At 45.6% G+C, this 25,849-nt stretch overlaps 1 protein-coding gene across 2 annotated transcripts; it reads left to right on the top strand.

Moving 5' to 3' along the window:
- Nucleotides 1–4,341: 4,341 nt before the first annotated feature.
- On the top strand, nucleotides 4,342–16,446 carry LOC131279389 (spermatogenesis-associated protein 31A6-like). 2 transcript variants are annotated; one of them, XM_058301403.1, is made up of 4 exons: nucleotides 4,342–4,576; nucleotides 5,430–5,487; nucleotides 6,016–6,076; nucleotides 16,323–16,446. In XM_058301403.1, the coding sequence occupies exons 1-4, from the start codon at nucleotides 4,385–4,387 to the stop codon at nucleotides 16,339–16,341; spliced, it is 330 nt and encodes a 109-aa protein (XP_058157386.1). In that variant the 5' UTR covers nucleotides 4,342–4,384; the 3' UTR covers nucleotides 16,342–16,446. The 2 variants fall into 2 exon arrangements, with proteins under 2 accessions (XP_058157386.1, XP_058157385.1); XM_058301402.2 differs by lacking the exon at nucleotides 16,323–16,446 and adding an exon at nucleotides 6,926–10,909 and having other exon boundaries at nucleotides 4,347–4,576.
- The last annotated feature ends 9,403 nt before the right edge of the window (nucleotides 16,447–25,849 follow it).

The following is a 25,849-nucleotide window of genomic DNA, read 5'->3' as shown; positions in this document are numbered from 1 at the left end:
AATATTTGATAGTCACACATTCTAAAAATTTGAAATATAAATGTTAATCTTGACTTTTACTATTAATGATTATAAGGAGCTCTATAAAAGTGAAAGACTTGAATTTTTATTTAAAAATTTCCTTAGAAAATGTGAAACTCACCAATATTACATTTTACTCTAAAAGTTTACTTCTTAGGTAAGCAGAACATGGAGCCTAGTGTCATGATCTGGCTGATTTATGGGTTTGTTTTTCAAAAAATATAATTTATCAATGTTTAAATTCAAGAATCATGAGACATTTGGTGAGCTGATTAATTTTCATACATCTTTGCCTAAAGAAAACCTAATTTTATATCCATATGCCATTTTGGACTGTTTCAAGGAGAATTTCAAGTCAATTTTTTTTTTATTAGAGAAGTTGTGAGTTTGAGCATAATACATGTGCTTGGAAAATAATTGAACCATTTTTAGCAAAAAATAAAAACAATAAATTTTGTTTGTCCTTCCACAGACCCTGATCCTGATCTTCCAAAGTAAATGTTCTGTATCATTTTTCTTTCTTTATGACATACTATTCCTCTGAACTCTATGTAATGCTACATATTTCCCTAATTTGTTTTGCCAGTTTTAAGTAATGTTGTTTTAGTTTCCTTGGCTGCTCAAGCAAATTCCAATGCAATGGAATCCATTAGCTTGTAGTTTAAGGCTAAAAAAGTCTAAGTCAAAGTGTCATCAAGTACCTTTCTTTCCAAAGACTGCCATTCTGGGCTGGCCGCCGGTGGGCCCCGTCCCACGGCAAGGCACATGGCAGCAGCCCCCGCGCTCTCCTTTATCTTCCAGGGTCCCTGGTTTTGGATTCTGGCTGTTCAGCCTGTGACTTTCTCACTTTATCTGAATTTCATTCTCTTATAAAGGATCCCAGTAATAGAATCAAGACCCATCCTAACTGGGGTGGGCACACATTAACTGAAATAAACTCATCGAAATGGGTTCACACCCACAGGAATTGATTAGATTTAAGAAATTGTTTTCTGGGCTTCATACAGCCTCAAACCACCACAAATACCTGTTGACTGCTTATCCGTGATAGAGAATATAGTTAATTTATTCCCTAAGCTACACCTGGAAGTTGTTTATTTGCTTTCTTGAAGTAATGTATTGTCCATCCAATTTGAATAGTATTTATTGGCTCTGTGGAATGTGGAGGCTTGGGCCCAACTTCCCTCCTTCCTAACATTACCCATCATGGCTCTCACCTTTTAGCAAATACATCTTCGTATTTATAGTGTTGGGTTTTATATCATGTACATGCTACTTACAATTTTAACAAGTCTTCTATGCTTTGTCTATAGGCTGATTTTGATCATGGAGCATCAAATGAATTCACAGCATCATGATAGCATATTTTTTTCATCACAGATGCAGGTGGCCTGATTTGATGTGCAGGCAGGTGATGAAATCATATCTGAATGCACTTAGTTCTCCAAATAAAATACAGCTTCGAAGGCTAAATTAACAATCTTTTTTCCTTCCATTTATTGTTTGAAATCACACCACTTTTTACTTTATGCCATCAATTCCAAAACACTTTCCTGAAAAGAAATGCAACCCATATTTGACGGCTTTTCAATTCATAAAAATATGGTGGTTTTCATCAATTCTTATACACATATGGCATATTTTTTATTTCCCAGGAGTTTATACTTTAATTTGAATCATTATAAAGAAACACAACATCTTCTTCAGCATGTCACTAAGGTAACCTACTTGTGCCTCATTCTCTCCGTTAAATGATTGGTTTGAGGCAGACAGGTTGCTGGGCCTGCTGCACAGCTGCCAGCACTGCACTCCTACGTGCAACCAGGCCACGTCCTCAGACCAGCTCTTTCATTACAGTTCTCTTTCATTGTTTTTCCCCCGAATGAGTGCATGGTAATTAAGTTTTCTGTGTTCTTGCATGTCTCAAGACCATTTTAATTCCTTTCCTATAGCATTAACACTTGTTTATAGTTGTCAAATGGTTTACACTGAGAATAGTAAAGACTTTATTCTTTGTTTTGTAGCATCCTGTCAAAACAATAAAAAGTCAGAACATCCTTTAAGGAAAGTTAATTCTGACTGGCTATAAGACTTTATAAGAGCAATATGGGAGGCAGGAACACAAGGAAGTAATACTTTAAAAGAAGAGAAGGGAAAAAAATTGCAAGCCTTGAATTATATGCAGCCAAGGTTTTTTAAATATGAAGGTGCAGAAAAAAGATGTCAGGAAAATAAGGCTATAAAAGTCTTACTTGATATCAACATCTTCTGAAAATATTTCTAAAGGAAATACCCCAAAAGGAAGAAAAATAAACCCAGGAAATTGCTATTAGGTTTGTGAGAACAAGGATTGAACAGGTAATTTAGTGACATTTATTGTATATGAAAAAATATGTTAAAACACAGCATATTCAAAACAACTATAATTAATCCTCTAGGAAATAGTCCCTTGGACTAGGAGATGTATGAAGAAAAAAGCAAAACCAGAGGGGTGAGTGGGGCTAGAGTAATTGCTCTGCTTGCTAAGGTGTTAATATTGATGAACATAAGAAACTGTGAAGGAATTTAATATATATAATAATATAAACCCCAGCAAAATACTCAAAATTTTAAAATTTCTTACAAGCAGAAGAATATTTGATCTCTTACAAGTGGAGAGTGTAACAGAAGAGGGTAAGGGAAGAAACAATAAAGTATGAAAAAAAATCATAAAATAAGATAGCAGAAATAATTTATAACAGAAAAATTAAAATAAGTGAAAGTGAACTAAATACACCGATCAAAAGGTTTACATTATCAGGTATGGTTTTTATATGTCTCTAAAAACATATCAAAGAAAACATATTGAAAATAAAGCAATGGAGAAAATATAGCTGGAATATATGTATAAAAACACCTGGGTCCAAATTTTGATAAAAGTTGAAATCAAGGTGGCAATGTCAGAAAGCAAGAAGAGCCTGAGCCTGATGAAAGCAGGATTAAGCGTAGACGCCGTGCTTGCAGCATGCAGCTGCATGACAATCCAGCCAGACTCTCCACGCCCTCCTGGGGCTGTCGAAAGTGGTGTGGCCAAGAAGCAGAGACGACCGGTTATTTTCGGGCACTCACGGAGCATGAGGGTGAACTGACCACTGGACCCCAGGGTGGCCCCTGGGTCTGGCTGCCGAGGGGAAGGGCGGTGTCACAGGGACGTCCTGCAGGACCCAGAGCTCCCTCCCTCTATGGTTTGGTCAAGACCTGAGGCTCAGGAGTCTGGAGGGCACAGGAGAGGGAAGGCAAGGGAAACCCAGGAACAGAGAGCACACAAGGACACTCTGGGGACGCAGGAGAGTCTTCTCAAGACCAGACTCAGCTCCACGGCCTTGGCCTCCAGGCCTGCTAGGGAACCTAAGCCCCCAGTCCGCTCCTGGCTTCTGGGGGCTGGACACGCTCGGCCACGCGGGTGTAAAGAGGGGCTCTTCATTCTGGGCAAAACAAGAATAAGTTGAGCCAAGACAACATGCTAAAGATTTGTTTAAAGGAAAATTTTGATTCTGGGATTTGAAAACACTGGACTGGTTTGTGAAAAAGTGTGTGTGTTTGTGTGTGTACGGCATGTCCTAAAGTCTTTGTACAGCTTAAGCTTTCCTAACTCCTGAATTATAAATGCTACAAACCTACAGAAAACATCCTTGACGGTTTAATTACTTGTAATTTGTTTATTCTTAGCTTTATAAATGTTGAATACTGAGTTAATTTTTTGTGTCAGTCCCTCTGATTGAAAATGGGACAAAAATTAAAAGCCTGCTATTCAAATCCACAAAACAGAACAATTTAAAAGAAATTTAAGTTCTTTGCCAGCGTTGATAGAACAAAAATACCGGACGTGAGGTCAGCCACAGTTGAGGTGAAATTGTCTGTGTAACAGCCAACACCCCTGGGATAACTTCAGACTTTGAAAGGCTATGAAATTGGAGGGGCTCAAACCAGACCACAAAGGGATAAAGAGAACCAGGTACCACCTGGGAGACAGGGGACTGGAAACTTGGACTAAGGCCTACTGCCTCTGTCGGGAGGGAGGGGTAGCTGGGGGCTGCAGGTGCGGCTGCCTGGGGTGGGGGCGGGGCTGCAGGTGGGCTGCCTGGGGTGGGGGCGGGGCTGCAGGTCAGCTGCTCTCCGGCCCCTCCCCCACCCACGGGGCCCTTTGTGATGAGGCCTGAGCACTGTGATGCGAGCCTGGAGCTACTGGCTGGAGCACGCTCTGAGCGTCGCTGCACGTCTCTCTTGGGCCGGCCCTGCTGTGCAGGACAGCGGCCCCCAGGCCCCGGGGCTCCTGTCCAGCCTTCCTGGGGGGTCAGCTCTGAGGCGGCGATGCAGGTCAGACATGCAGAGCTCGCTCTTCCCTGCGCCGCACGGCGCTGCCCCTAGGTGCCCCTGGATGAGCTCCGGCCTCGCCGCCTGGCTTGTTAACGCCGTCCTCACGCTCCTGTGCGGCGCGGGGCTCTACTTCCTGCTGCGCCCCCACCTCCCGCGCATCGCATCTCCACCTCCCTGCAGGAGGAGACACGTCAGGAAGGTGAGGAGCCGGCGCAGCGCAGGGGGAGGCGGGCTCTTTCTCTTTCCACGTTCCACGTTTCTGAACCAGCTAGAGCAGGGGCGCGCAGCCTCGCCTGCTCCATGCACCCTGCGCCAGGCAAGGCCGTGGCCCTTTCTCGGAAAGGAGCGGCTGATAGTTTTATGACCCAACATCGGCCAGACTTTCAGAGAACACAGCATAGGCTGAGTTTTCATCTCGAGCTCCGGGACCCCCTGCGTCCTTCCAGGGCCCAGCCCCTGCCCAAGGCCCCTGAGCTGCAGCCTCGGGAGGTGGGGAGCTCAGGAAAGGAGAGGCGTCGCCCTGGCAGGGGCCGGCCAGGCAGGGCAGGCGCAGGGACACCGGGCTTCCCGGAAGTCTCTCCTCTGTCCGGGTGGGGGGGGATCCAGGCAGCACCTGAGACGCAGTGGCTCAGAGGACGCGGCTCCCGGAGTCCTGGTGCCCGCGGGGCGAGCCCTGGGCCGTCCTACCTTCCCTTCAGGTCTCGGGGGCTCTGGAGCTGCTGGAGCGCGCCCTGCCCGGAGCTCTGCTGAGAGCCGGAGCCCCGCTGGCCTCGGGGGCAGGTGCTTCCTGACTGCTCAGGCTGCCCGCAGCTCCGAGTCGGTGCCCTCCGGGGCAGGCCACCAGCGCTGCGGAGCGCCACCGAGCCTCCCCAGCCTGTGCTTCATTCAGAGCAGGAATCACAAGTGCTGTGTCCACTGCGGAAGTGAATACGCAGACAAGCAGAGCTCCTCTAGTTAAAGGCAGCCGGCGTGTCACTCGTGGATACGCGTGTCCGCGGGGGGTCCTGAGAGGGGGAACTGGCCCGGCCCCTCACTCCCTTCTTGTCTCTCAGCCTCACGTGGAGACACGGGGGAGGAGCAGGAGGCGGAGGAGAAGTGGCACTCTGAGAGGTAAGCTCTGCCCGCCCAGCCCCGAGCCCCCTCAGCCTCCATCGGTGCTGCCCGAGGCCAGCTCGGGCGTGGAGGACATCAGGGGCTACAGGCCGCCCCTCCAAGGAAGGAGCTCTCAGGGAGACTCCTGGGAGGAACCCCAAGACCTTGTCAGATCCCTGCGGGGCACTCGGGTGGGAAGAAGCAGTGACGGCCTGGGCCATGGGTGCTGCCCGGGGGGCGGGGGGTGCAGTGATGGAAAACCGGCTGGGCTGGAGGTGGAGCACCCAGGTCCAGCTGAGGATGAGCAGTTGAACTTCCCTAAGGCTCAGATTCCTCCGTGAGATGTCGCAGGGGATAACGGCTGTGGGATCACTTTGTAAATGCAGAGCATCTCCCATACCTGAGCCCTTCCATGGCCATCACGGATGGAGTGACCTTGTCACAGAGGCCTGGGCTCCAGAGTCTAACGCCCGATGGCCTCCCCTAAAGGGACATTCCACTAGGCCCTAAGCTTCACCACCCCTAACCTTGACTCCTGATTTCCAGCCTGTAGAGATTGCCTGGAACAACTGGAAGAAGTTCAGGGCCTGATTTCCCTTCTACAAAGGTGAGTGTATTAGTCAGCCAAAGCGGTGCTGGTGCAAATACCAGAAGCCTGTTGGCTTTTATAAAGGGTATTTATTTGGGGTAGGAGCTTACAGATACCAGGCCATAAAGCAGTTACTTTCCTCACCAAAGTCTATTTCCACGTGTTGGAGAAAGATGGCTGCCAACGTCTGTGAGGGTTCAGGCTTCCTGGGCTCCTCCCTTCCAGGGTCTTGCTTCTCTCTGGGCTCCAGGTTCCTCTCTTCCCAGGTCTTGCTTCTTTCTGGGCTCAAGTTTCCTCTCTCCCCAGGGCTTGCTTCTCTTTCTTCTGTGTGCTTACTGGCCGGGGCTCCAGCTTAAGACTTCAGCATCAAACTCCAACATCAAAACTCCAACATTAAAAACCCTCCAACTCTGTCCTTTGCCATGTCTTTTTTTTTAAGACTCCCCACTCACCAAGGGGTGGGGACTGAGCACCCTTCTGACAGCCCAATCAAAGCCCTAATCGTAATTTAATCATGCCCAGGTACAGACCAGTTTATAAACATAATCCAATATCTATTTTTTAAATTCGTAACTATATCAAACTGCTACTGTGAGTAACCTTTCTTCTTCTCTCCTGCATCTCTCTTCCTACCAGCCCTGATGCAATCCTAGGGCTGCATGGTGGACTGGGGCTGACAGGGGAGGAGGAGCCCGTGGAGATGGAATGAGACAGAAAGCTCTGGGGTGTGGGATGGCAGGAGTGTGGTGAAATCAGGTGTGGGGAGCAGAGGGCCAGGTGCCTCAGGTGCTTCCTCCTCTCCCAGGCCTGCCAGACCCCATATGCTCCTGGCTCCTGGCTACAGCTTGTGTCTCCTATCTCCTGCAGCCGCCTGAAAAGGATCCATGACCAGGGCAGCTTTCATGAGCTCTCATGTCAAGATCTGTGTGGTGAGATGTGCAAAACAGCACCTGCTAAACCCCATCGGCCATGGGAGGAGCCCAGGGAAGATGCTGCTCATGCTGTGTCTCCTTTGTTGGCTTCCACATCCCCTCTGACCAAGTCCTCAATATCTCTGGCCTCTACCCTGTCAGCAGCGCCTGCACCAGTCCAATCCAACTTGAAGACAATCCCACTAAGCATCGCTCCAGAGAGTTCATCAGGGCTGGCGTCTTCTCTCCCAGCAGTCTCAGGCCTTGTCCGCACAAGCCGTCCCTTTTCAGCTCTCTCCTGGTGGTGGGCAACTGCCAGGGCCTTGTTCTTCCCTAGCTCCACACACCACAAATCCCAGCAAGAGCAACTGTCCCACCACCCAAAAGAGGCCTCTTTCTGGGGAGGCCCTGCAAGCAAGCATGTGGAAGTTGGTGGCCCCTGGTTCCTCAGTCCTGATGCCCAGAAGCTCCTGGAGGTACAAGTCATGAAGAGAGCTGAACTGAAGGTTTTGAAGGAAAAAGAAAGAGAAGCGTTATTTAGAAAACAAATTAGCACAGACTATCACCTGAATTCTTTGGGGACTATGTTAAAGTCCCTTGGTGACGAGCAGGGCACCCCAGCCCCGCAGCCCTTCTGGAGCACCAAAGACAAGCCCGAGCAGCCACTCAGTGCTCAGCAGCTGTCCTGTCCCCAGGCCCTAAGGGAGCACTTACACTGCAGATGCAGCCAGCTCTTCTGGGGGCTCCCCTCTCTGCACAGTGAGTCCCTGGTGGCTACTGCCTGGGTCTCTGGGAGATCTTCCCCAAACCACTCTCCCTCTGTCTTATTCAACAGACACTGTGAGGCTCGCCCAGCTAAAATGCAGCCTAAGTCATCCCCACTGTTTTTGCAACCTCAAGTCTCGGCCCACTCCATGGCACAACCCCAAACTTTGACTCCAACTAAGTCCCAATCCCAGCCCCCACCCACAGCTGAGGTCCAGATCCAGGACACTCTCCAATCTTCTCTCCCGATCTTGCCTTCTTCTCCATCCCTGGTTGGGGACAGTGGAGTATCTTACCCCACGTGTCAAGATGAGGCACAATCTCCCATCCCAACTGGAGATCAACACCTGGAATGGCCCTCCAAGTACCTGAAAAGGGGAAAAGGCAGATCTCAGGAAGCCACTGGTTCTCTCACTACCAGCCTTGCACAGGGCCACCAGGCCTCCCAGGTCCACAGGTCAGTCCAATTCATTCCTAGGAGTTTTCCTAGTAGTGACAACCTCCAGAAGCAAATAGAGCAACACCTTCGAAAGAGACTCATCGAAGACCATTGGAACCTGCCATGCATGATCCAAGAGTCTCTGCGACTGATGCAAACTCGGGAAAAATTACCCAAGACCTGTCTGGCAAAGAAGCAGCCTGGACCCTCACAGCCCTCTGCCGTGACAGGTCAAAGCAGCAAGGAAGCTAAGAAGATGGGATCCAAGCACCCAGAGAGCAACTATGTGAGGGGCCCTGCAAAGTTCCAGCTAAAGAAAGACTTAGGGAAAGGTATGGGGCAAATTAATCCATCCAAGAGATCAGAAAGCTCCCAAGTGAAGCTTCTGGGGACAAACTCTAAGAAGGAGACAAAATGTGAATTGCCGAGGCATTTAAGGAGCGAGTCAGGAAATAATTTAAGAAGGGCTTCAGAAAGGAAGCAAATAGAAAATGCCCTGAAAGTCCATTTAGGCAGGAAGTTGGGCCAGATCATCGAGGGCAAGATTCCGGTGAGTGTGCGTCGCTCCTGGTTTTCTGTCAGCCACACCTTGCCCAAGTCCAACTCCCAGATGGAAATCAGAAATCTAGCATCCTCAAAGAATCGGAAATGTTGCATGAACACCTCCCAGGAGCTTTCCTTTCTCGAACCCAGCACTCAAGAAATGCTGGAAGCACATATCATAAGGTGTCGTGTGAGGCAGAAGTGGGGCCTGCCCCTCCAGATCCTCGAGTTGGGTGAGGCGCAGGTCCTTCCCCCACAGCCCACCTTTCCCGCGTCACCCACCCAGACAACTGGCACCCACATAGCCGAGGCTGGCGAGCTCCTGGGAGAAAAGCCCCTGCTGTGTCAGGAAGAGAAGGTGGTTACAGCGAAGTCAAACGCCTCCCTTGAGAGGCCTCTCCCTGTCCCCAAACCTGCAGGTGAGGAAATCCAGAGGGTCCTGGCACAGACCCCACCTGGACACGGCCGCGGGCACTCAGAGGCCCCTCTGACTGGACAGGAGGGCAGGCAGCCTCCTCGGCCCCTTGCCTCCGGCCTCGCGGGCAGAGCCTGGGAGAGCGGGGCTGGCCTGGGGGCCCCGAGGGGCAGCCTGGAGCCGACGCCATGTCAGGCCACGACAGAGAATGAGCGGAGGGAGGAGAGCGGGGGACACACGCCCAAAATCCCCAGCCCTAGTGGAGAAATGTTGGAGATGGATGCAGGATCCCGAACTTCAAGGTCTGAAGAGAGCAGGGAGGCCAGCCAGGCTGACCATCGTCCTGCTCTTCAGCCACAACATGTAGACATCCCAAGAACCAGAGAGCTGGGAAGTGGCCAAATCCTAAGTGTGGATTTGAATGGTTTAGGGACTCCAGGGACCAGTAAAAGTCTCCCACACCCTAGAACGGCTAGTGCTGAACCTCCCGAAGCACAGGTGGCTAGTAAATTTCAGCTCAAAGGGGAGGCAGAGCAGCAGAGCCACCTTCAAAACTGTCCCCCTGATGTGCTTCCTCAAGAACGTCCCTTTGACACGGTCCTTCGAGACTGGGCTGACGACGTGGTTCTTCAAGACTGTGCCACCGAAGCACTGCTTCAGGGATATCCCACTGATAAGCTCCTTGCCACGGGCAACCTGTCTAATCCACTGTCCCAGGGCCACCTCCACAACATGCCCCCTGCAGTCACATCAGCTTCCCAGGTGCTATCTGATTTCTTGTTGGCCACGGAGAGCAGCCTGGGGCCCCAGGATTTCAGGATCCCAAAGCTTCAGGCCCCACAGAAAAGCCAGGGCAAGGCTGGCATCCCCACTGAAGACGACTGTAGGGTGCCCAAATCAGAAGAACAATGGGAAGGGTTTTCAGGACTGGGGAGCTCTCAAGCTGGAAGGATGAACCAACTCGCCCATGCCAGGGAAGTAATAGACACCCTTGAGAAAGAGTTCCTCCAGGTCCTGCCAGAGGAGGAAAAACCTTCTCTAGAAAAACACTTCAAGAGAACAAGGCAGTTTTTCCAGTATCTTTACTCCAATAAAAACATCAAAGAGCTGGAAGATTCTCGGCAAAAAGACAAACTCGAGTCGGCCTCTGCCTGGAGCCAAGGACCAGCCAAAAGCAAACCATCGGTCTCTGCAGAGGTTGAAGTTCAGGCACTCACGGCAGCTGTCAGACAGATCCTAGTGGAGAAACTGAATCTTCGTGCCTCGGAGTTAGGTCAGCACCAAGAGGAAGCCCAGGTACCCGGCGGGAGGTTTTCCTGTGACTGTAGGGTGCCCCTCTACTCGGAGCCAAGGAGAGAGCTGAGGGGTATGGCCTGCAGTCATGAGACCACCTCAAGGAGCCAGAGCCTCCATGGCAGAGGCCGACATGGCCTGGACACAGGCCCCAGGGGCCCCCCAGCTGGCCCACCCAGGGAGCCTGTATCTCCAGTCAGCTCCCACCAGCACTGTTTCAAGGACACCGGGCGTGTCAAGTCACACTCGCTATTATCAAGTCACACTCGCTATTACCCGCGGTGCAGTCTTCAGAAAAATGCCTTGTCTGATCCACCAGAAAACGCTTCTCAAGCCTTTCCTGGTAAGAAAATTTGTTTCCAAGAAAAATGTCAAGGATGAAGAGGAAAACTGTTTTTCTCATGTTAGCACATCTTCTATGTGGTAAAGGCATCTCCCAACTAAGATAATTCATTATTCTTCAAATTATATGCTTTTTCTCACAAGAGGGCAGTGGCTTCTGTCTGCGCTGTGCTGAGCTGTGGGGAAGGGGTCAGCACCTGAGAGCCTGCTTGGGATTCTAGCAGGGAGGGGCGGCCTGGAGGGAGGTGGACAGGGGCACTGCAGGTCCACCCATCCTGGCTTCCTTTGTTGCACTTACTCAGATATTCTAGTTTCAAAGAGCTTTGTTTTTCAAATCTCATTACAGAAAAAATTTAAAAAATATATATTCTAAAAATATGCAGGGCTTGTCAAAATGAGAAAAGCCTGTGAGGCCCCACCCCAGGTACTTTGAACTTGATACCTCTGTTGAGGATGAGTTTACACAGCAGCATGTCCATCCTAGGCTCCAGGATGTGTCAGAGACAAGTAGGGTCACACATCACAAAGGAGGCATGTCACTTTGAGGAGGGAGTGATGCAGGGGGCGTGCAAGGACCTAAATTCAGAGGAGAGGGAAATCTTGTCCCTGAAAGGACACAGATGTCAGCTGGCCCCGGGAGCCCCTCTCCCGATGAGGGCTGGGGAAACTCACCTGTGCGCCCTCAGTTCCTGGGCAGCCTCGCCCTCCCCTGCCTCTCTCAGCCTAGAGCAGCAGCGATGACAAGTGACCAGCTCTGTGCGTGTGTAAGTGGGAGGGTCGGGGGGCTGCTGAGGACCGCGTCGCCCCGCACCCTGGAAGGAAAGGACATCCGTCCAGTGGCCCTTGCTCATGGCGACCTTTATCTCAACCAGAGGGGGAACCAGCAGCCCGGGGTGCACGGCCGGGGCGTGAATGTGTGTGCTGGCCATGAGGTGGAGGACAGGAGATCCTGGGCTGTGGACTTCACAGGATGCAGCCACTGGAGGAGGCAACGGGTGAGGGCTGCCCAGAGATCGACAGCTGGAGGGCAGCAGGGTGGAGGGGCCCCAGTGCAGCCCCTCCCCCTGCCCAGCTCCCACCCAGCCACCTTCACCTGGACAGAGTCTGGGAGGGGGGTGAAGCCCTCAGGTAGGAAGGGGGGCTTCCTAACTTGACTAAGATCTCTCGTCATCATTGATCTGGTTTTCACCCCTTGAATTTCAGAAAGGAGGAGTCAACTAACAGGAAGCAGGGGAGGGAAACCAGGGCTCGTGGCCCCAGTCTGGCCATCTTTATAAATGCACATTCCCAGGGAGAGGTGGGCTCAGAAGGGCAGAGGGGCTGGCTGGGGTCACACCTGCAGGCAGAGCACACACACCAAGCCAGACCCCTACGCGCAGTCCTTGCTCCAGTGGACGAGGCAGGCAGACAGGTGTGCAGAGGGGCCGAGAGGAGGCCTGCCCCGATGAGGGCACAGTCCAGCAGTGGCCCCCGTGCTCACTCAGCTTCCAGCACAGGGTTCCTCCTGCCCAGGCCCCTGCCCATATGGGGAAGCACGGGGGTCCCCAAAAGCAGGGAGCTGAGTGATCGCTCAAAGTTACCCCGTGCTCTGTGCACACCCAGGGCCCTTGGTGAGAAACAACCCCAGGGGGCATCCTTCCCATGGTGGAGATTCCTGCTCCAGGAGCTGCTGCAGATCTGTATGATAAGGACCGGCCCCTGCCGGTGGACAGCACCAAGAGCTACACCCCACACCTACGTCAGGGCGCCAAATGTGGTGCGTTCCACCCAAGGATTCATCGTGGAGTTCTCAGTTGCATCTCCTGATGCGCTTTCCCTGCACTCTGCCCCGAGCACTGCGTGCACCTGCTCACGCCCCTTCTGTGTCCGTTCCTGATGTGCGGGAGCAGCACCCCTCCCAGGACAAAACCACAAGAGGGTGCCCTGTGAGGCCGCGCAGCCGCTTTGCGCGCGTCTTCCCTGCGGAGCAAACGCTGTTCCCCTCAGCTCCTGCGGGAGCCGCGCTTTTGCCGATGACCCCAACACCTGCAAAACGGAGGGGCGGGGGCCAGGACCGCAAGCTCTGGGCTACCCTGCGGGGAGACGCCCGCCTGACGGCGGTCACGGGTGCCGCTCGGACAGCTGGCGCAGTGAGCAGGCTGGGACAAAAGACAGAAACTCTGCTGGTGCGTTCCAGCGCCCAGTGGTCTCCAGCGGAAAACATTTCTCACTGTTCCCACTGCTTGCCAAGTGCCTTAATGACACATATCCATCAAAACTTTACCTTGCTAAAATAGAAAACGAAACGAAATTTTTTAAAATTATAGGTATAATTATGATAAGGTCTTATATTTTAAAATGGCTGCGCTGGAATAAGTGTCGGGAATGAGACGCTTAGTTTGATGACCACGCTCCCCCGTGAAAGGCCACAGCACATTGACTTGGCTCAGTGTGCAATGGACTAAATGTGCTCAGATACCGAGGACACCTGAGAAGAGCAACAGGGAGTAAGAAAAGAAAAAACAAAAGCAGGAAAGAAGGCAATAACGAAATAGGGAAGCATAATGTTAACAGTGCACAGCGGTGTTGTCTATTTCATATATGCCTCCAAGTGTTTGTTTCATTAGCAGTATAAATTCGATTTCCTGGGAATTTATTCAAAGAAATTTTACCTTAGTTTTTGCTAGAAAAATGCCAAGGTGATGCCCTGTCACTGTGAATATCTTGTTTTAAAGCCCTCTCTTTTTTACACAGCAAGATAACATTCAGGTTTCTACACTTCCATTTAAAGACTTATAAAAGAAGCATTCCTCATGAGGTATGCTTACAAATATAAATGGAATTTTCACAGTGGAGCATGAATAAACCATTATATGCTTATTCCTCCTCAGTGGATGCTAAAGAGAGAATCAAGTGGGCTATAATGAGAAATAAAAAAAGAATTATATTTAAAATGTAATGAGTCTTTTTAAAAGTGCCTCTTCATTCCACCAATTTTCTCATTCCAGTAGAGATAATTAAATAATCTGGGATAATGTACACAAAAAGTATATACTTACGGTAGAAAAAGAAAAGTCAAGGTAAACAAAGGGACTGGGCAGATTCTAAAGCTTTCAGAAGTTGAAATGATTGTACAGGGAGTTCAAGCACGCGCACAGCAAGCTGCACCTTTCCCAAGGCCCATGGGGATTGTATCGAGAGGGACCCAGCAGCGCCAGGGTGACAAAAGGATCAATTTATTCATGTGGCCAATTTATACATCCCCTGAGTGTCAAATGCAAGCCAATAGGGTTATTTGGAATTTCTTTCCTTCTGCAAAGCAGCAGTCAATTATAATTATTTTATTAAATGAAAACCCAATAGTCCCTGAAAACTAATGAGATTCACCAGGAATCAATAAGAGGAAAAAGGCAGACTCACCAGCTCTCCGATTCAGCCTTGCAAGCCCGGGCCGTGGCTGCTGGACAGCTCGGAGGAGCTGCTGGAGGAGGCCGAGGCAGGCTGAGGCCAGCGGTCGTCACAGCCATCTGCCGGGGCCACCAGAAAAGGGTTAATGCACTGCAGCCTATGGGGTAGTGAGCAAACAAGCCACAGCAGCGAAATGCTGGGACCGAAAGTAATCGCTGCTCTTTTTAAAAATACGTATTATTTTTTATTAGAGTTGTGATTTTACAAAACAATCACGCATAACGCAGAGGATCGCCATACCTCACCCCACCACCAACTCCTTGCGTTGTTGGGGAGCATCTCCTGCAAACGGTGAAAGGACATCAACGAAACATCACCGCCACGTAAAATGCACAGCTTACATGTGGTGTATGCTTCCCACAAGCCCACCTCATCGTTGACACTATGTATTAGTGCTGTGTACTTGTAATGTTTTATGAGAAAATGTTCTCCTGTTGCACTGTTAACCGCTGTCCAACCCCACCACATAGTCACCGTGTTTACAACCCCATACTTCCCACAGTCCCTCCAAAGTGAACACTCAGCGGCTCTCGGTTTCATCGGAGCGGTGCTGTCATCACCTCCGTCGATTTTAGAACGTTTTCATTTCTCCAAAAGGAAGATCCCATATTCCCTTATGCCTCCTTATCATTGATCCTTAGAATTAACATAGTACTTTCTTTGCCACTGATGCAAAAATATTGCAATATTACTGTTACCTGTGGTCCATAAGTTACATTAGTTGCATTTTTCCCGTGTATCACCATATTGTGAATATCTTGTAATAGTGACGTACATGTGTTCGACTTCTTAGAATGTTCTTATATTTGTATTAACCAAAATCCTCATTCACCACCTACTTCACTATGTTATTCAGTCCTTAGATTATCCTCCAGCTGTCTTTCAATTAACATTAACCTCCCTAGACTACCTCTTTCGCCCATAATCACATTTGCAAATCAGCAGGGTTAGTTATACTCACTAAAATCCAGGGGTTCTTAAACTTTTTTGATCCACGGACCTCTTTGCCAGTCACGTGAAAACCACAGACCCCTTACTAAGTCCGCACTATACTGCGTATTATTTAATAAATATATCACAGCCACATCAACACGTCCCCACAAGAATAGTGAGGTTATTTAGTTTAAATTCAAACTAACGGAGGCCTAGTTAAGAAGCACTGCATAGTATATTGTGTTACCATCAACTCCATTCAATTCCACACATTTACAGTCATTACTCTTTTTTAAAAACTTTCATTTTTATTGCAGAATAATTTACATAGAGTAAAATTTACCCCTTAAAAAAGTGTAAAGTTCTATGAATTTTGACAAACACATACAATGAAGATATAGAACAGTTTCTTATCCCCCCAGCTTCCCGCAGGTCTCTTTACAGTCAATCCCCATCCTGCCCCAACTCCTGGCAACTACTTAGGTTTTCCTTTAGAGATGCAAGATGATACCCAGAGGGCTAAGGGATGGTACAGCACCTCTAAAACAAGAGGGGAAGGCCAGGTTAAAGGAAAAATTGAAGAACAAGCAATGATTCTTAGAAAATAAATACTAGACCACTGAAAAAGGTAATAAAATGCTTAGAAGAAAATTACACAAAATATCTCAGAAAATTAAAACGAGCACAAGAAATATTTTATGGAAGAAATACAGAAATCATGGATTCAGTTCCATTTGTAAAATATTTGAATAGTAGGGCTCCGAGGCAAGGAGAAAGGAAATAGAAGAGTGAAAATAACAATAAATTAATTAATTAAACTTCTGAAAGCTGCAGAATATGCATCTTACAACTTATAAGGAATGGGAAAATCCAGCTTAAGACAAAAAATTTTGAAAGTTCAGAAACCTAGATTTAAAGAGATGGCTCTACAACCTTCCAAGGATATGTAGAGGGAAAAAAACTGGTAGCATACAAAGGTCAATGCAACACTGGAGTTACATTCTCATTAGCATTTGTACATTTTAGGAAAACAAAGCAACACCTTAAAAATGCTGAGCAGAAATGATTTTCAACTTTGAATTCCATAACCACCCGAATAGTCAGTTGTGATGCCATGTAAAGATAAATTGAGATACACACAAAACTAAAAGTACACTTCTCATATATTTTTCCCAGGAAACCCCTTGAGGAGTAAACAGAGGAGAAAAATGCATGCGAATCCGGGACCTAAGAGCCGCCACTGCAAAGGATTCATCTGTTTAAACCTAGGGAGCATCTCCTGCAGATCTTCCCAAGAGGATGCCAGGAAGAAAATAAAAACTACGTTTTTCAGCATTTGAGAAATACTATTTGTAGGTGTGAGGGAGGCACCATGGAGTGTTTGGGGAAACTAATTTATGCTAGGGAACTTAAAAAATAGAAAGAAAAGGAAAGAAGTCCTGGGAAATGGACTGTGTAAGAAAAGGGCATAAATTTCTCAATACTGAGCAAGATTTCCATGACTACGTTAATGAACACACTGACAAACGACTGAATGAAAACCCGCGCCTTCACTAATTTGGAGGTCAGAGGAGAGTCAGGGAGTGAGAAAGAGAAAGAGCAGTTCAGGAGAACTCTATGGAAGGGCTGCATTAATTGAGCGGAGCAACATTGGGGAGAGAGGCGGGGAAAGTGTTAGCTGTCATTATAAGTTCGTTTGACTTTTTGAAATGTATTTATATTACATATTGAGAGAAAAAACACACAACATTCCAAAAAAGAAAACAGAAAAAGAGTATGTGCTAAAATGTTTAAACACATAATAAAAATATGAAGAAAATGTTTATCACGTGCTATAGACTACAGCACTAAATCCATCTTAGGGCTTTCAGTCTGGCCCAGCTATATTGCCTGTGTCTGGTGCAAGAAGTTACTCAGGGTCAATCCTGCTTAATACAATCTTACGTTCATGCAGAATAAGTCAAGTATTTCCATTCTGAGCAAGGGTATTTTTCAATGACCATTTACAATTTTTTTGAAAGGGAAATCTACAAATTCCAAGACAGAGGAAATTATTTGCCTGAAATTCTAAAAGGAATGTTTGACAAGAGTATGTGGGATAAAGTGTTTGGTTTAATATAATTCACTGGTGTTTTTCTAGCTTAATTTTACAAGGTACTAATACAGTATCTGTGTTGGTGTTTAATATAATTATTATGTATTGGACAGATAACAGCATCGGTTCATTTAAATCCTTGTTTATTCAAAATTATAAAAATGGAAAATTTTACAAAAGTTTTTATATATTCTGGAAAGTCAAAATTGGTTTATTATGAAATAAGTGGCATATTTCTATATGTTATTAAATTTATATGGACAAATAACTAATGCATTTTATATGATGTGCAGGCAGTGTTGAACCTCACAATGCATGGATATTACTCATTTATTTATATATCTGAATATAGTATCTAAGGCTTATAAAAATTATTTGAGGTTTATCAGTCTATCTAATTCAAGTGATTCTCAAGATTTGTGCAGAAAAATGTATTGTACTACTATTATTTACTTACGTATTATTTACAAAACTTTAAAAGATAATATCTGTAGAACCTGATATACTACATTATTTCATGCAGTTTAAAGGAATATGAAAAATAGCTGCAGATTTGATGTCATCATAGAAAAAGAGTCTATAAAACTTCAAAAATACACTAGGAAGTGAAGGATATGCTAATGATGTCCAAAAATAGCTCAAGGTTAACCACATAATTTATTTCTGAAAATAGGAATTTTTACAGAATCACAAGGTCAAAGCATTCAAAGCATTTCACCAAAGAAAATTTCTTTTTCTCTGCAGCAAAAATCATTTTGCAAATCAGGTATTAATTTCCTATTGCTTCTATAACAAATCACTACAAACTCAGGGGCTTAAAACAACACATGTTGTCTGGCGCGAGGGCTCGGCCTCTCTTATGCCCAAGATCAGGGGGGGCTCGCTCCTGCCAAACCACCGGCGGGAGGTACTCCTGAAAGGAGCACCAGTTCTTCCAGGCATGGGGGACGCGCGGTTAAGAAGGAACCACGGAGACCGCCTGAGCGCAGGAACAGGTCTGCTTTATTGCGGAAGTACACTTGGTTATATAGGGTTGGGTGGAGGGAGGGGTTGGAGCTAGGGCGGGCTAGCTACAGGGTGGTAGAGGATAGGTGGAAGTGGGCGGAGGGCTATGCGGTAAGCAGTGTCTAAGGAAGGAGGCAGATTATATGCTAGCAATGTGGGCGGGACTGGCGGGAAGGACTGCAACGGCTGGAGGGGGAAGATAACAACGGCTGGGAGAAGGGGTGGAGGAGGCAGTAACAAACACAGTTTTTTTGTTTACCATTCTGGAAGTCAGAAGTCCAAAATGGGGCTCACTGGTATGCAATCAAGGTTTTAGCAGGTCATCTTCTCCTCTTAGAGGCACTGGAGAGACCCTCTCTTCCTGTTTCCGTAAGCTACCTGCACTCCCTGGCTCATGGCCCCTTCCCTCTGTAAGACCAGCGAGAGCCAAGACTTTCTGGCAGTGAAGCCTTCTGGCCCTGCCTCTCCTGCCTGCTCCATTCACTTGTGATGGAAGCAAATCACCGTGTGACTACAGGCAGAGTTATACCCCTGCCTGGAGGTCAGCTGCTTAGCAACTTAATTCCATCTGAAATCTGAGTTTCCCCCTGCCAGGTATTATCTCATCTTCACAGGTTCCAGGGATTAGGACTTAGATATGTTTGGGGAATAGGTGGCATTATTCTATTGTTCTCTTTCACTTGGAATCATACAGCAATCTATATAAGCAGGCACCATATAGCCAATCAATAATGCTTTTTTTTTCCTTCAATACAATCATTCCATGAACAACTTTTCTTCCTATAACTCTGTTTATGCTAACAGCATGAATTAGATTGCTTCAGTTAAATCAGCACTCATTCCTTGTTAGTCATCACAGTTGCACCTCCAAGAGCAAAGCATCATTTAATATGGAAGCCATATCTGAAGAAATGGTCATATACAGTTAATAACTTGTCTCAATCTACTACTACTTCAGTATGAAGTTGTTGTTTAAATAGGAGTAAGTTCAATATTAGATCAAAGAACAATGGCCAAAGAACTTGTGCACCTGTAAGGTATCAGGTAAGAACTTTATTAGCTCCTTTAGTGGAAATTGGGTGGTAATACACTGTCTCAGTTTTTGTCTGAAAATTACTTTATTTCAGCCTCATTCTTTAAATATAAGTTTTATGTCAACTGTTGGAGACTGAGTTCATTGCTTCCAGTGCTTTGAGAGTCTAGCATGTTGGGGCTCCCTTTGTAGTTCTGAAAATTTAGTTGTTATCTAATTAATCTTGTAGAGAATCTCTTTTCTCTGTGGTTACTCTTCAAAACTTTCTTTTTTTTTTTTTTAGGCCAGTAAAAAGAATTTGTTGGGAAATGGGGAGCTTGCTGAGAAATGGAAGAGAAAACGGAAATACACACCAAGACTTGGCGTGGGCTCCTCTATGCAGAAAGAACAAGCTCTGCCTCATGTAATTGCCTTTTAAACTATTAATTCTTCCTCACCCTTGCTAATGCTAAGAGGATGGGCCACAGCTGTTATTGGTTACCCCACCAATGGTGGGACCCAATGGTAAGGTCTGTTTGGAATATCCGGGGCCAAGAGGGAGGTCCTGGAAGGAGAAGCTGGGACCTCAAGGTTAAACTCAAGGTCTCAGTGAGGTCTTGCAGCCATGTTGTCTGTGGGACACGTTGTCTGTCAGCCATGTTGTCTGTGGGACACGTTGTCTGTCAGCCATGTTGTCTGTGGGACACGTTGTCTGTCAGCCGTGTTGTGGCTTGTGTTCTCCTTGTTTCCCTGGCTAACCTCAGAGAGTCACAGCCTTATTCTCAAGGGGGTGCTGCGAGGCAGCGATCATTCTTCTGCAGTTACTTCTTGCTGAAAACCTTCTTTCTGACTTGGGAGCTCTACAGTTCTAGATGTGGATTTCTTTTTCTTTATGCAGCTTGCAATCTGGGAGGCTCCCTGAATGGAAAGACTGGTATATTTCATTAATCTGGAAAACTTCTAGACATTTCTCTTCACATATAAGTCAACCATCCCTTCAGCAATTCTAAAATTAAAATTAGTAACACTGAAAACCAAAAATTTTTACTTAAGCTTGATACAAACCTTGGTTACTATGAATGATACTATGCATAGCCCTAGTTTATTTATTTACACGTTATCAGTAAGAATATTCATGCATTTCCTTGTGAGAGTGTTCACATGTGTGCCTACGAGGAGCTTCCCAGAGCTCCGTAGGGTGTTACGAATTACATGGCGACACCATGATATATACTCTCCAAACAATGGCAAATCTCAAACACAGGATGGTCTTGCTGATTTCTGACAGGAAACTGCACACCAGTATAAACTCTCCCATATTTTCTCAATGACCTCTTGCTTCTGCCAGGGGTCACAGTGGACCACTGGCCCAAGACTACCCCACATTAAATTTGCTGCTTGTTATGTTTTGCTTTTGTATACACACAGGGATAGTGTGAATTCTGTCCCCAAACCTTGACTGTGGTTAAGAATTCTCCCAGCACCCCCACAGAACCCAAGATGGATAAGACATCTGCACCAGGTGTTAGGTCAAATCAGAGTTACCTGTGTGAATGAACCCGGGACCCATGAAAGGCAACTTCCGTAGGTTGAACTAGAAAACCCACTGTGCAGAGAGAACCCCTTGCCTGTGGGGTGTGGGAGCTCTTCCGTTTTTCCTTGCATCTCTAGTCTGAGAGGGAATTGCTCCGCCTTTTCAACCCAAATACCCCCACACGTCCCTCTCACCTGGGGGAGATCCTCTGCCACCTGTTTTAATCTGGTCTAAAAGAATTGTTGGGGATTAAGGAGTGTTTGTCCCCAGATGGCTTTACTGTTATCTTTGTCATGTTCCTGTCTTCCTGGCATCACCACCTCAGGATCTGGGGAGGTCTCTGGAACCATTCCCACCTTGGGTAGATGTTCTCTCATTTGTCTTTTGAGCTATATATGTGTTCTTCAATCAAATCCTGTAACCATTCCACCTTCAGACATTCCATATGTTTTCTCATCCACCTAAGGTTTCCCTACTTATTTCCAAACATGGCTATTTATTTATAGTAAACGTATATTTACTGTTTTACCTTGAGGAATTTTTGGGAGAGAGGAATCATGTACTTGAATATATCATTAGAAGATTCTGAACTGCATATTTTATATTTTTGCTTTTTGTACAACTTGTTAAATGTTCATGAATGGAAAGCAAGCATACGAAATTAATGAGAATGTTAAGATTCAGCAAAATGCCAGCTATGTTCAATTAGTTAGATATAAGACATAAACCCAGGGTGTCTCCTGCTGATTTTTTAGGGTACACACACAATTCTGAGAAGAATGCCTAGAATTTCTCTCAGTGAACATGATTTTATTAAAAAATACTGCAACTGCAGCAGCTTTGCTAAAATCATGCATTGATATTCAGACAGTAATAAGACATGACAATAGAAAAATATAAAAAACTCAATGTAAATATTCTATGCCACAATAGGGAGAACAGTATTTCACTGTTTACTAAAACACACAAAGTATTTGATACAGAAAGAGAAGAACATTTGTCTACATATTCCCTAGAGGTGGCAATGCTGCATATATAAAGTAAAGTCAAACATTAACACTTGTGATTTTAACTCAAAATAGCAACATAGTCTGACTAAGAAACTACATATAACATACCTGCATAAACACAGACCACCAGTTATTTTCTAAATGTACACAATAGGAAAACTGTGAATCACACAGTGCTGTTACTAAAGGTTACTTTTTTCCTATGACTTCCTTGCGTACACCCCCCACATTCAAATTTTTACCCCACAGTGGAGCCTTTCTCGATCTCTGCAGCAGATATAACCAGAGAGGACGCTGAGAGTTTAAGTAAATATTCCCCATATTAGGCTAAGAAAAATCGAGAAATCCTACTCCAAATTTCTAAAATCTTGGCTTCAATGTTTAAGCGGTATTTTAAAACTATGAAGAGGCCAAGACACAAGAAAGCACCCATACCTGGACTTGATTTCCACAGAGAGGTCACACGCCACCATGAAGGAAGGACGTGGTTGGAGGCTGTGGCTTCCTAAGCCTTTTGCCTGATGCCACTTTCCTCCATTTTTGCTGAGAAAAAAGAAAACAAATCCATTTGCATCTTCTAAAATAGCATTCAAAAATTTTGGATAAAAATTATTCTGCATATAAAAATATTCAAACCACACACGTGATATGCATGCACCACAGTATCTTTCCTATATGGTGGTGTTGGGCTGGGCACAAGTCCTGGAGACTCCTGGCTGACAGGTCTCTCTCTTCCTAGGGGAACTGGGAGCCCTTTGAAGGCACAATGCAAGTCTTACAGACTTGGTGGGCTTTAGCCCTAGCACAGAAAGTGAACTGGAACACAGGCTTGATAAAATTCTGTCGAACATTTATGAAGTGAGGAAGCACACAAACAAGTATAATTGACATTAATGAGTAATTTTAATTATGTTTAATCTTAAATTATTGAATTAATCTTTATTATTCAAATCAAGCAACAAGAGACCTAAAAACATCACAATTCATGTCTCTAATATGATATCAAGAAGGACGTTGTAAATTGGTGTAGCAGATTTTATCATGACTACTCTTTTATTTGGTTTGCCTCTGATTGATTTCCCACTATGTATTTCCCAGGTCTCAGATGATTTCTAACATTATTACAGTTCAAAAATAAACCTGCAAAGCCAGGTGGAAAAAACTTATTGAATTTTTCAATTTCCCTCTGGAAAAAACAAAGGGCCAATAACAAGTGTTTGCCAAGGTTTCACCTTGTAACAAAGAAGAATTTCTAATTACTGAGTTTGAAGAAACCTGCCCTTAGGCAGGGCAATAAATTTTACCAAATAAAAGATGATGCCTTGTACCTACATTTCTTTACTCTTCTTTCCTTATCCTTTGATTCTGCAAATACTTTCCTCTGGAAAAGAATCATACACTATGGAGATTCAGAGTGGAAAAATGTTAGCCATCTATAGGTTTTATACAGTCTGAATCTGCCCCAGCTTATTTGGGACTTTAGTTCAGATTCACCATATTTCCCAGTGCTTTTATAGAAGGGTCCAGGACCATAATTTACTATAATGGATATCTGCTATTTCATATTTATTCTTACAATCCAAAGATAGAGATTCAATGATACATTAGTTTATTCTATATTATTATTCTGCTAGAAGATGGTTGAAAATTACATATTTTCTTAAGCGTCATTTTATATATATTGAAGAAAAATCGACTTCTTTAAAAATCTTATTTGCATAGCTGGTGCCTCAACTAGGTTCATACTAAAACATACAAGCTTGCAGGAGAAAAGAGGTAGTAAAATGCAGAGCATAAATATAGAATGGGAGATGTAGCAGAAAATTACTTGAAGACTGACAGTGGTGGAGAGAGAAATGGAGATACACCTCCAGGGAATTCCAGCTACCACCCTTTTCCCAACTACAACCTCGAAGACAGGGCCACACCAGGATGGACCTGCGCTCATCACGTGGGCCTGGGTGTGCTGAGCTGGTCTTGGATATTAAGCCTCCTGGAGACCTCCCTTCACCCACTCTCTCATCTCGACTTGCTCTCACCCAGGCAGGCCCACCACTGTTCTCTTGCTCCCTCCCCTTGACAGGTGTCCACAGCAGGCTTTGTCTCATGCCAGAAACCATTTTTCTGTATTTTGCTCATGAAGACAGCAGGATGTTCATACTTAGTCTATGGACTTTCCACAGATCAACACGGGACTCACAGGCAAACTAATCTGAACACCCAACTTCTACCAGGTTGCTTACAAAAATGACTAAAAATAAATTTGGGGAATTATCCTTCCTTTCCTAAGTCAGGCAGAGTTAATTTTTTAAAACAGCATTTCCTTTGAGTGCATTAATTCACTCATTCAATAAAGATGTACTGAACACCTACTATATGCAAAGTTAAAGCACTGTTGGGCATAAAGAAAGACATGGCCCCAGTTTCAAACAGCTGAGACTCTAATATGAAAGGGAGATATGGAACTATCTGTTATGTGCAACTGATAAAAAAGAAAAGAATAATTAGATCATACTCTATTTTTTTTTCCCAAAATGGATGGAAGCCTCTTAACTGTATAGGAAGAAAAACAGCTTTTGAAAGGAAGTCTTGAAGTCACTGTTTCAAGGATAAAACCACATTTCTTAGGCAGACAACTGCAACTGCAGAATGATCTGGCAAAGAATCAAGCACAACTATAAGAAAGACACATGTATTGTGGGTTCTGGAAAAGCTGAACACAAGCCATGCATGTTCAAACACTGCATCATGGCTTTGGGATCTGATGGTAACAAAGGAATAAAGATGAGTGTGGATAATCCAAGTACACACTTTGCCCAGATCTGCAGAGGAAATAGGACAATTCACAAACTAGAGGCAAAAACTGAGCCTCCGAAGACAGTCTTTAAATTTAAATGAGGAGACATTCTGAATCTCTGTGGAGTTCTGAATCAAAAATTATGTCACTGCTGGAGGGGATTTTGTGAAAAGGCTGGACAACACTGTAGTTGTGTTTGAATGACTTTCTCAGAGACTAACTATATACCCTTTATATGGAATTTGACATTGGGGGGAGAATGTAGGAAAGTTCAATTTAAAATGGTAGCAAATTCCCCACTGAATTATGCAGGTAGGCAAGTCTTTGAGAGAAGGGTGTCGTGACTGGAAGTCACTCTGCAGGGCACATGCTTGGTGGCTCCCGCTTTTCCCTCACTCCTTATGGGGGGGTTGAAGCTTGGGATGGAAGGACTGTGGAGAGAGACCCCGATGTAGACAACGTGGGGGGGGGGGCAGACCAGCAAGGTAGCAGGCATCAGTTTTAATTTCTAATATAATCATTTCCCTAGATATTAACAAGAGCAATATAAGTTATTTAGGATTTTCAATCATTTCTAGAGTACAGAGTCCCTGAAAGAAAAAACATGAGAACCTATGATTTATGTAAATTATATTAAATCATCTTCTGCCATATTTCTAGGAACCCCAGTGTAGCAGCTTGATATAATTGATGAATTCCAAAAAGAACTACTGGGTTATGCTTGTAATCTGATCTGTACCTGGGCATGACTGAGTTATGATTAGGGCATTGCGTCCCCACCCACCAAGGGTGGGATAAAAGGCATGGCGAAGAACAGAGTTGGGGATTTCTGATGTTAGAGTTTGATGCTGAAGACCCAGGAAGTCAGCACCCAGAGGAAAGAGAAGCCAGCACCAGGAAGGAAGGAACCTTGAACCAAGAGAAAAGCAAGCCCCAGGAAGAGAGGAACCCAGGAAGCCTGAACCCTCACAGACGTTGGCAGCCATCTTGCTCCAAATGGACTTTGGTGAGGGAAGTAACTTATGCTTTATGGCCTGCTATTAGCAAGCTCCTACCACAAATGAATACCCTTTATAAAAACCAACCAATTTCTGGTATTTTGCATCAGCACCCCTTTGACTGACTAATACACCCAGGTAATACATTTTTGCATGTATTTTTTTCTACCATTACCCTCTCCCTAGTGCTAAATTTCATGGAAATATTAGTATGGCTTTATTAGATGTCTGGTCATCATTTTCATTCATAGT

This window comes from Dasypus novemcinctus, chromosome 8 (assembly GCF_030445035.2).
Source record: "Dasypus novemcinctus isolate mDasNov1 chromosome 8, mDasNov1.1.hap2, whole genome shotgun sequence".
NCBI lineage: Eukaryota > Metazoa > Chordata > Mammalia > Cingulata > Dasypodidae > Dasypus > Dasypus novemcinctus.
Note: the sequence above shows the minus strand (reverse complement) of the source record. Positions and strands in the feature narration are given on the sequence as shown.